General features: G+C 32.9%; 1 protein-coding gene across 2 annotated transcripts in view; it reads right to left on the reverse strand.

The window, feature by feature from the left end:
- Nucleotides 1-2,293: 2,293 nt before the first annotated feature.
- Nucleotides 2,294-12,337, reverse strand: part of LOC148277997 (uncharacterized) — a 42,095-nt gene continuing 32,051 nt past the window's right edge. Inside the window, exons 2-5 of one of the 2 annotated variants that reach the window (XM_088232056.1) lie at nt 8,707-8,941; nt 7,145-7,347; nt 5,955-6,203; nt 2,294-2,969 (exon numbers count right to left, since the gene is read on the reverse strand). In XM_088232056.1, coding sequence (XP_088088182.1) covers nt 2,697-2,969; nt 5,955-6,203; nt 7,145-7,347; nt 8,707-8,926 — 945 coding nt within the window. In that variant the 5' untranslated portion in view covers nt 8,927-8,941 and the 3' untranslated portion in view covers nt 2,294-2,696. The remainder of the gene's footprint in view (nt 2,970-5,954; nt 6,204-7,144; nt 7,348-8,706; nt 8,942-12,337) is intronic. The other variant, XM_088232055.1, reaches the window with a different exon arrangement.

Here is a 12,337-nt window from a genome sequence, read left to right on the forward strand (position 1 = left end):
TTAATAATTTCAATTAATAAAATCTTCGTGTTAAACTTAAACAGACATTTTATTGAAGGAATAGAAAACGTTTAATAAATGGTAGGGTTGTTTGCACGATTCACCAAACTGGAATCCAATTGAACTTCTCGTTTGAATTCGGCAGTGTTTCTTAAGGGAATTAAAAAGTTCGCTTTCAAAAGATACCTGTCTTGACATTTGTCAAACAAAACGAGAAATTCTCACGAAATTGGAATTCGGCAGTTTATGTCAATTTATTGAGTGACGTGTTATCCCAACCACGTTATAAAATATAATAGAAAAATAAGAAGAGTTTTTAGGCCAAGTCATTAGCAAAATATATTTATTACTCAATTAAAAACATCATGACACTAATCGAATAAAACTTTAATAATTATTTTGATCGATTAAGAATTAAGGTAATAGGAAAGGTTCAAGAAAATTTTTAAGTTACATCGTAAAAAATAATAGTGATTTGATTATAAGTGACTCTTAAGAGTAGTTAAAACCACTGGACCCTATGAAAATGGCTAAAATAATTAAGAATATCATATTTTACGACAAAATTACATTGCTTCATTTAAAAGTGTTGATTAGGATATATCTTTATAGATTTATCTTGTGCAAGATATGACCCATTGAAAATTGTGTCATGTAATATCAGCACAAATCAGGTGAAATTTTTGGTCAAAATCAGAAAAATAGAACACGTTCTCTTTAGCAACAAATATTTGAACATGATCTAGGCGCAAAAAAAGTGCGCGCACATCTCAAGCATGTAATACTGTTAACTGTTAACTTCAACTGTCAACGAGTAATTTTTGTTGCTTGTGTAGTGTTATTTATAATCGATCTTATTTGTTTCACAGCACTTTTTCACATCACTCTAGCCTTTTTTTCTGAAATATTGATGTTAAAAAAGTTTCACGATCGATCTAATTTTAGAAACCTGATGTTGATTGTTGATTGCAGAATAATATTGTAAATTGTCAGAAGTTGCGTCGTCACAAGATAGCTCTTTTTGTCTACAGCGAAATTGCCCGTTATCTGTCACGGAGCCAAAAATGTACTGCGCATGCATACACGAAAATTTTAATCCCGAAAATTGCCTCTTGTAAAATAGCAAATAAAATGTCCTAAGATTTAGAAAAAAAAAACTGCTTAATATCTTGCGCGAGATTTTAATTTCTTTGCTCGATTAGTTCAGTAAAAAGAAACAGAAGAGCCAAAGAACAGCTTTCTATTAAAAAATAATCGCATTATTTCAAGGCCCGCGTTACTCAAAGCGATTCATCGTCATCGTCATCAATCGTAGCATGATCATTTTCATTACGTGAAGGTTACCATGAAGTTTGATTGACTTTCCACAACATTGTTACACTCGTAAATAGGAGCGTTTTATTAAAAATATGCTTTAAACGTAAATATTTTTTATAAGTAAAATAAAATCTGCAGTACGTATTTGAGGGTACTGCTTGCAAACTTGATGAAAATTATTTAATTATTTAATTGAATATTAAAATTTTTGGGGCCATTTTAAACGAGTTGTACATAACTCACTATTAGAAAATGGGAATCATTTGGAGGGTAGAGTAGGGTTCGAATCTCGGACGTCTGATCCGTGAGTTTGCAACTCTCGCCACGGAACCACAACCTGATTTATTCGTATCATTTTAAATTTTGTTTTTTTTTTGTTTTTTCCATGTGTATTTACTAAAATATTTATTAAAATCACTGAAAACTATAAAACCTGAAAAGTTGCATATGGTCGTTTCTACCATCTGACTATTGTATCATAGAATTTTTAGTGGAAAATACGGCTGTATTTATGAGAATCTGACTTTCAAATTACTTGGTTTGTTGTGAACATAGCAAGTTCTACCTGAGTGTCATTATTACAAAGTTAGCAATCTTTAAAATTAAATTAATTGATTCACTTTTGTTTCTTGGCGATTCTTACATATAAAACAGGTATTTACTGGTTATAATAAAATATTGAAATATAAAATAAAAATTTAAGCTATTATTGCATCACTTTTTGATTTGCTCAAAATGAAAAAAGATGGATTTTCCCAGATTTTAAAATAGTACCCTCATTTGAATTTTACTGAAAACTTGTCAAAAATTGACGTATATCAAAAAGCACTCCGTAGATATCAAACAAAAAGAGTTTTTTATCATTTCATAAAGGAACTGATGACTCTTTTGTTCTTTTTCAGCGTACATGCTGAAATATGAGACTTTCCATCCCAGAGCTCTATTGAACCAAAGTAATTAAAAAATTGATGAATAATGGTGAAAAATGTAAGTGTATTACAAGATTTATAATATTATTAATTAACAATTGTACTTTACTTTAAGACAGAATATTGTTAAGAATTTATGTGATTTAGCATGTGATTTTTTTTTGTTTTGATGCGTGGGCTGTCATTGCATTGCACACAATAGTAATTGAATGTACTTTCCTTCTTCTTCGTCAGGAAAATAGAAGATGAAATTAGTTCTTCACTCGATCAAAGAGAGATTGATTGGGTAAGGTATTATAAAAACCATGCAGCCCTTACTACAAAGACTAAGTTCAGTCAGTCAGTTACTAAAATGTGAGTAGTTCGTAAAGTTTAGCCGTCACGATCGCGCATCATAACCGAAGACTTTATTTTATTCAACATGTAATAAGTACACATCAAAGCATACCATCATTTTTTTCTGTCATCTCCAACTGGGGTAGCAGCTGCCTGAATCAACTTACAAAATCCTACATAAATATTAAAAACTTTTGACTTACGCCAATGGATTGGTGCGGTGAAGAGAGGAAGACACATGGTCAGTTGGATGTGCATGATCTCAACAGGGTGTATGGCAGTCACAGAAAAGGCGGTTGGCTGCTTGTATTTATGATGGAGTTTGTGGAAGTGCGTGTATAGAAATCGGGTGTGATACATTCTGTGTATAATGTACGTTGTGTAATCCTATTTGAAAAATAAATCAAATTAGTTTTTATTCATTTAAACAAGGCAACTCTCACAAAAACAGTAAAATGGTGTTTGATTCAACTTGTAGAAAAAACACAAATGTCGTTAATGTTCATTTTGTTTAAGCAAATTGTACATAGGTTCGGTAATTTGGTAAAACAGCGATGAGCTAATTAAATCAAAATAATAATCATTAACACAGTTTGACATTCGTGGGGTTCACGGGTTAAGAAGCACTGGGATTCTGTTGAATTAAATTATTTGTAAAAAATAAATAAAAGACTGCCAGCACACATAATCGACCTTCAGGTAATTATTTAGTCAATTAAAAAAAAACGGATGAGAAAGGGTAATCAGATTTCAAAAAAAAATAAAACATGATTTTTGAAATAACTGAACACCTGCGAAATATTAACATTATCAGTAAACCCAATAATCTCAAAATGACTCGTGATAATGTTTTTATCTTATATTAATTGCATGCACTCAAAAAGTTAAATCAATGACAAGAAATCATTATATTACGTTTTTGATAAGTTTTTTTTGTTTATAAATATTTTCAAATTTTACTTTACAAGATTTAATTATAAACACAAAAAATGCATTTATTTCGAAAATTGTTTTTATTCGTTTATTTAACACAAATCATTGTTTTGATAAAATTAGTCATTTACGTCAAAACCTTGAGGTCAGACGCTCACCGAATTTGCCTGCAATGCAAGAGATCTCGGGTTCGATTCCCGACACGAATGAGATGAAATATGTATATAAAAAGGTATTGTTACGCCAGAATATGTCATAGTACCTGGACTGGCACCTGAAGCGTTAGACTGATCATTTTACCTACATGTTAAAAAATATCAAAATTCTATGCGGTTCGTATAATAATGCGACGCTCTGCGTACCATCAAGCGCGGAAGGCAAATAATACTGAAATAATCGTCATTATTTATTAAATTTCCCATTAGTAAGCAAATACCTCTGACACGGAAAAGGGGCATAAGTATGTGTGGGGTAATTTTAAAGTATGGCTGTTTTACTTATTGACAGCTAGCGTCTCAATGCTTGAATGTAAATATATTGATTTAAATAAATAGAGAATTTTCTACGAGATGTCATATTTTTATCTTAAAAAAACGCGTATTTATACTTATTTAAGACTCGTGCTCTTTTTCCTTGTTATTTTTTACTCCATACTACAATCGATTTGGCACTAAGTGCACTTAGGCCTCAATTCATAGATACATTTTAGCCTTTCTATTGATCGAATTGGAGTTATATTTCCACTAAACACTAATTTTTTCTACATTTCTACTTATCTTTCCCTTCTCAAGCTCACCTTCAACTATGTAGGAGGCTCAAATGATATTGGTACTTTCTCTTGAGGGTTCTGCCTTTTACTATCTTACTGATGTTACTACTACTACTACTACCATCACGCTATTTCCCGTAGAGGTAGGCAGAGAGAATAGAGCGCTACGTCTATTCTGGCATACATTTCTAGCTTCTTCCACATTCATACATCTTGTCATACACGCCCTTTGACATGACCAAACATAAGGTTTTGGTTTATCTAATCATGCCACGTCTTTCTTAGTCATTTTCATCCCACGTTAGCATTCATTCTCACCATATATACCTGTGTAACATTTTTTTCTCATCCATTTGTTCTACATGATCAAACGATCTCAGAAACCCTTTCTTAATTTGATCAATTATACCTGACTCAGATTTACACTCCCCCCTAATTTCATCATTTCTTACCCTGCCATTCATTGATTTCCCACACATTCGTCAAAGAAATCGCATTGCGGTTGCGCTCACTCGGCTCTCATCCTTTCTCTGCTCCTACTGATATACTTAAGATATTATTTATCATTACTTAATCTCACTGAACATTCACATTTCACAGTAGGCGATACAGTTGAATGGGCATATTTGGTGTATGCCTCTAGAGAGCCTTAACTACGCTCGCCTACTTTTCAAGGCATCAGGTTTTTGACGTCCTGGATGTCCGTTGCTGACTGCTTGTCACTAGTTCAAGTCAGAACCGCGGGACGCGAGCCTGACTTAAAAGGATGCGCAGAAACTGGCAGCCGACAGAGATCCCTTGAGGCTCTTTGTGGACACTATATGCGCCATCTAGTGAGCGGACAAGGAACGGTAATGATATTTCCCAGTCCCAACCAACGTTTCATATCACTGTCAAAATAAAAGGGTTTGAACTGGGTGGTGGGTTTATTTATTTATTTTATTTATACTTCCCCTTGTCCCTACTTTGGAGACGATTAGGAGGGGGAGGAGGTTAGAGTGACAGTGAAAGGGAAATTAAAAGTTGGAAATGTTTACATTTATAACAAATAATACAAATATTTATTTTTGTTCACGATTTTCCTTACTGAATTTGGTAGAGGAAGAAATAAAATCAATTCATAATGAAAAAAAAATTCTTGCTTGTATGAGTGAATCTGATGAAAGACATTTAGTCTTTAAAATGGATTCGGGTATGTGGTGGATGCTTTCAATGTTCCTGGCTGACATCTGGTCTCCGATTAAAATGCGAAATTGATAGAGTTATCTTCAACGGTTTATTTCGTAAATTCTAAGTTTTATAGAAAAATACGTGTGATTTTTTTTCAAAACATGTTCAATCATAGGCCCTGAAGTGTATGACAGATCCTTTGATATCACAAATAATCGAGAAACACTGCATTTAGTATATTAATTTAGTGCCTTAAGCACCACTGAATGCCAATTAGGGAATAATTCATGAGAATCTGATATTTCGAGAATTTTAATTTGATACATTATAATTAGACATTTCATTAAATTAATTCTCAGTTAAATTTCAAAAACATTCATTATGACCGAGGTAAAACACACAATAAATATAATACACTCGTTGTCGCCATATTCATGTAAGTAGATTATTATTATTATTATCAAAATATGAATGTAAAATAAAATGAGTAATCACTTTACCTGGTATATGAAAATCACTGGAAACTGCAGGAAAAACCATAGCCAGCCATGTTCATCGAATTTGTAATAGATTGAGGAAGGATTCCCATTGAAGATATAACAAGCGAGGGTCGCTGAATAGGTTGCTGTGACCAAAAGAGACAAGCTTCCCAGCATAATTTCGTGCAGCTCCAGTTCGGGAGAAAGCCATTTGTCGGGCTGAAGTTTCCATTCCTGAGCTTTGTCCCGGCGTTGCACATAAAAGTACCACTAAAACATTGCAAACAAATAATGAATAAAATTGCACCAAACTACATATAACGTAGTTAAATCTATACTTAAATCTACCATTGTAAAAGTTAATTCATTTCGTGGTTTGTTGAAACAACTACAATAATAAGAAAGGAAACACAAAGAATTTATTAAATTATCACCAGAAATAAAGAAAATGTAGCGAATGGCTAAGTTTGCGATCAAATATATAAAAAAAATACTGTAAATATGAAATTTATGTACGCAGGAAGTTCTAATATTTAACGTGTTTTGTACATAAATTAAATCCTAAACCTACGGCAACGTAAGATGGTACTTTTGATATATAACAGTACTGTTGAGGCATTTTTAAATATTGAACAATTTACCGTCAGATTGGATTAATAGAACTACCACAAATTTATTTTAATACTTAGTGAAAATCTTTTTCTTTTTACTCCGCACATTTTATTCACCCCTTACAGTATTGATAATATTTAAAACTAAGTTAACTTTTTGTGTTGTTTGGTCATTTAGTTTTATAAAATTCATGAGCGTGCAAACGTTTAAAGTGCCTTTATACATTGCTGCTGGTAAGAAAAAAATGTTGCTTAAAATGAGTTGCATCGAGTTAGGTTAGTACGACGTAATTCAGAGAAATCAAGAAAAAATCGTGAAAGAAAGAATAAAAAAGGGAAAATAGAAAAATCTTTTAAGGAAAGAAATAAAGTCATTGAATCAGAAAATATGAAGGTACTGACAAAGACGGCAAAGCAAATTAATTATAAGATATTGGAAAATCAATCTTAAGTTTATAATAGTGTACTCATGTGAGGTATTCTATAATTTAATGCTATTGCGTAGGATTTCATAAACAGAAATTGTGGATTTGTCATTTGCTGAATCACAAGTAGAGTGAAATTGTTGTCAAAATTTAATTTTGTTCTACTTATACTTACGTGCAAGAATCCTCCTATGAGAAAATACATGCCGTATGAAACAACTAAGGCTCCAATCCAGAACGTAGTCCAGTTGTTCATTTTTAATTTATCAACGGAGAAAAGCTCTTCTAATGTCAGTTTTCTGTCCGTCTCATTAGCGCCAGTTCCATAGTTTCCGGACCACTGCTTAGCAGCAGTTACTAATATAATTACCCATTCTCCTGAAATACAAAAAATAAATAAACATACGTGGAAAAAACGGAAATAAAAAAACTTTTTTTCCTCTTTTTTGTACTCGCAAAGGTTTACCTTCGACGTAATAAAGCTTAGCCGAAATCATTTTTTTTATCGTTTAGTGTCATTCCATATTTTTTTTTTATTAATATATGTTGCTTTCTTAGTTTTTTTTACTGGTTCAAAATATTTCTAAGACCAAATATTTTATTTTTTAAGTATGTTCCGGACGCTTAATATAGAACGATAAGAAATATAAATAAATAATCAAATAACTAGATAGAATCCCCGGTAAATGTACAGAACTGAGTGCTAGGCTCTCAATAAAGATAAAGTAGTCACTTTCGAGCCTGGCCTCAGTATTATTTTACCGGGGTAAAATATAGCTAGTAAAATATAAAGAATGTAATGTAAAATAAAAAATTATGCTCATCATCTTGTGCGCGTCGCGGCTGCCGACGAAATTAAGCACCTTATTTTTAAGTTAAGCGCCCGTATTTACGCCACCTGCGGCCGGCGGCATGTAGTGAGTGGCGGGGGAGAACTACCCCCACCACTCCCAGGCAGCCGGCGCGGGTGGGACGGCTGACTCACGGAGCCCGACGCGCATCGCTTTATAAGGCATGTAACCGACCGAATAAATTTAGTTGAGTTCCTAACTCTGGACAGGGAACAAGAACAGGGAAGCTTGACTGCTGCAGACGCGGGTGACGAAGCAGCGCACAAAAACGTGGTAACGCGTACGTTACAAAGTATTTTTATAACTAGTAATATAATTTTTAAACTGTGTATCTTTTTTTTGACTCCTTAATTTGTAAATAACCGTTCAGTAATATTTTGTTTTAAATACTATATTTTACTAATAATTTCACTTACAGGTGTATTTTTTTATTTGTATTTTATTGTATTTGTAACTTAGATGTAAAAGGCACTAAGTGCCGTTTATTTCAATAAAATAAATGAATTATTTAAAGACCTATTTGATTACACTTGTTTTTCTATCGGATGATGGTTAAAACAATTCAAATCAAAAGTAATAAAAATAATAATGTGAGAAACACAAAATGTAAACAGACAAAACATTATGAAAAATAAACAATTCACAGTAAACTAAAACGTCTATTTTTTATCCATCGCTGACGGAAACTTTTTGCATGTTGGGCCCTGAGGCCCAACATGCAACAAAACTGGCACAATAACAAACTCATCATTGTCCTAATAATTTTAAACATATTTATTGTTTGTTGTTTGTACCGACAGTAATCGTACTCTACTTATTCCAAATAAATGTCATCACGTAAGGACGCTTAGAAATTCTATTACCAAGATAAAAAATAATAACATGCCTTTAAGGGTAGCTCCAAATGTGAACACTGCCAGGGTGGCAATAAACGTACTAATTCTGTCAGGAATGGCGTCCCAAAATCCTTGGATAGTATCTGCATATTTCTCTGTCCATCTAACGCCTTCGATCATCGGGTCGAAAAACTTGATGCCTTTCTTATCGACCTGTTCATTTTTGATACCATTTCTTATCTTAAGACCTGTAGAATTTTCTTTGCCCATATTTCGTCAGACAACCTAAAAATACAAACATGACGTATTACGATCGATTTTTTTATCAATGATTCTCATGTTAATATGAAAGAAAGGTCATTGTTGTGACCGATAAAGCCACTTACATTGATAACGTATTTATAAATAATGTGAAATGATTTTGTAAAATATTTGAATATTGAACCCTCGAATTCACGAAAAGATTATATTTGAATTCAAATTCGTATCTTGGGTATGGATCACTGAATAGACGGTTCTGTGGTATAGATAAACAGATATATTAACAGAGATGACGTTTTTTAAAAAGGGAGTATAAAAGTCTAGACATATAAGTATGAAGCTTACATTTTATCGTATTTTTTGAAAGAACAATATTTTTACAGACGGGATTGATACGGATAGTAAAATGGTCTCATTCTTCATTTGAGATATTGATATATTTTAATAATATTTCATTATTAGTCAACAAACATTTCGATAAACTAAAAGTAAATGTTTGTAAATAATTATTTATTTAATTCAATTTTTTTCTGTTAGAAACTGTAATTTATCATAAAAATAATGTGACCTCACTGGGGTAATCCGTGTCTAGGACACTAACAACATACTTTTTAAAAATATTTTTACATTGAGAATAAACAAAGAAGACTAACTTAATAAACAGAGATAATTAACAAAATTTTCAGACAGTTTTAAATACTACGTATTTATGTTCATAAATTATTTATGTACATCTATATGTACCCACTTAATAGCTTTTCTATGTGTACCGGTTTCGAGACCTACCTGACTCTTCGTCCTGACACTAATAACACTAACATCCAAATCCAACTATACGCCTTCACTATAAAAGTTGCACATCAATATTAAACCAACGCAAAGTGCTGATAAGACGTGTACGTTAGTGTAAGCTACTAATATCATGTGTACTGTCAGAACGTTGATTTCAAATTTTTTTGCAATGACGATTGCTTAGTGAAGTTTATGAAAGCCTCCGTGGCATAGTGGTTAAAACGTTCGACTCACGCAGTTTTCGGGTTTGATTCCCGGTGAGAACACAAAAATTACATCAGAATTTTCTCAAGCCTGGGTGATCTGTGCTGTAATTTATTACTGTTATTAAGCCTCATGGCTTGTTAGTTGCGCTGCAAAATAAAATGTTTAACTGTTTGCATGTTTTGTTTGTTTTAATGTACTAACAAAGAGACTGGCATTTCTCGAAAACGGTAGACATTTATATTTATTTATTTACAAATGTTTATTTAAATATTTGATCATAAAGTGAATGCATTAAATATAACAAATCAACTAAAAATAATGTAACCTTAAATATAAATAAATTGATAACAGATTTATTACTTTTAAATTTAGAATCATTATAAAATATATTTATTAATTACTTAAAACCAACCAAATATTATTGTTAAAGTGTAGTCATTTTGTAATAGTTTATTATACTACTGATGAAATTTTGAATGGATGATAAAAAATGCCAATTAAATCTGATTTAAGATACCACTATGCATAATTTTTTTTAAATATTATGGAACAGTCGCTATCAGAATATTGATAATGAGGAATTTTCGAATAAAACATAAACTAAAGATGCATAACTCATTAGTATTGGAAAACTCATAATGAATGGAAATTGTAATAAATTAATATCATCATCATCACTAGCCTGTCTACATCCAATTGTGCATAGTGCACTGCATTCAGCGTATATCTATAATCAGTTAAATAAATATAAGGTGATCAGTTTTACGCTTCTGGTGCCAGTCAAGGTTTTAAAATAAAGTAGCGTCAAACCACCTTTTTAATCAAATGTTCATATCCAACTTCCTAGGAATTGCACCCGAGTCCTCAGGCATAGAAAGCGAAAGCGACAACCACTACATTGTCTTACCAACGCGTAGCCATCGAGTTGAAAGCAATCGTTCAGTGAGATTCTGGTTCTATTTCATACATAGAACTGTATTATTAATCCGCTATCACACATTGAGATGGAAATTGTATCTAGTCAATACCATAAAATATTTTTTTATTAAATGCAGGAGCTGTAAAAAACTTTGATGGAGTGATTAAATTAGGCACAGACCGCGTATAGAAAATATGGCATGTCATTTCTAGAGATTAGCGGGCAGTTAACATTCCTGACGGCTCTCAGACACTGGGTGAATTATAAATGGCCATGTCAAACATGAATAATGGAACGAAATCAAGAGTTAAAGATAAACACCTGGAATTTCTCAAAATCAGCATCACCGGCATTGTTGGCCCTTTACACCAACTAATGATCAAGGTGTGAGAACAAGAGAGGTGCCCTAGAGACTGTGTAAATGGGGAGATCTCCGCTCCAAGTGTTCGGTCACGTCCTTCACTAGGGCCCAAAAAACTCTTTTTTTTCGCTACAAAATGAATGACCAGAATCTGATAAAACATCGAATGTTAAGGATCTGGGCGTTAGATTTGTGAGCACTCTGACATTTCATGAACACATAGAGGCAATCGGTGATAATGCATTGAAGATGTTAGGATTTGTTCTGCGTACTGCCAGGGTTTCCGAAAATACCTGCGTACTGAGAACTCTTTACAACTCCTTGGTGCGAAGTAGACTCTAGAGTGGCTCGATGATTTGGGGGCCACATGAACTGAAGTACTCTCTTATGATAGAGAAAATCCAAAAGAAGTTTCTGAGATATCTCTACATGAGAGAGTGCGGGTATTATCCTTGGCTCTACCCGACCGAGTTTCTCCAGGGTATGCTTGGCTACAACAGTTTAGAGACTAGAAGGAATGTGTATTTTATCGATTGTTGCGCGGTTTGATCGATAATTCTGAAATTATGATGAGCATTGGTTTGTATGTTCCTGATAATTACCTAAGACAGCGTCAGCATAGGTTGTTTCATATTCCGATATTCAGGACCAACCTGCCTATGGTTATGCCTGTTGGAAGGGCTACCGCTATGCTGAACAACATTGCTCTGGATATTGATCTATTCCATGTATCCGAAGGGGTTTTCCGGAGCAGGATTCTCCTACTACTTTGACATGAGTCTCTTTCGTGTATTTTTTTTATTTTTATAATATGTAAGTATTAAATATATTTTTGTAATGTATATGTTATATTTAAAATAAATGAATTAAATTGAATTGAATTGCACGAAAAGGGTGATCCATTAAACTGTGGTAACTATTGTGTCATCACGCTACTTAGTTTACCGGGAAAAGTACTTGCATATGTAATACAGCAAAGAATTCAAGGACCCAATATGTGAATATTGAGGGAAAACTAGGCAGGTTTCTTACTAGGCAGGTCATGCGTGGATCACATCCACAACATACGCTGTATTTTACAGGAGAACAAATAACTAAATAGTTCGTTGGCTATGTGGTTTGTATATTACAAAAAAGCTTT

The sequence above is a fragment of the Micrasema longulum genome, unplaced genomic scaffold (genome assembly GCF_059751315.1).
Source record: "Micrasema longulum isolate JH-2025_06_02 unplaced genomic scaffold, ASM5975131v1 h1tg000942l, whole genome shotgun sequence".
Classification (NCBI taxonomy): Eukaryota; Metazoa; Arthropoda; class Insecta; order Trichoptera; family Brachycentridae; genus Micrasema; species Micrasema longulum.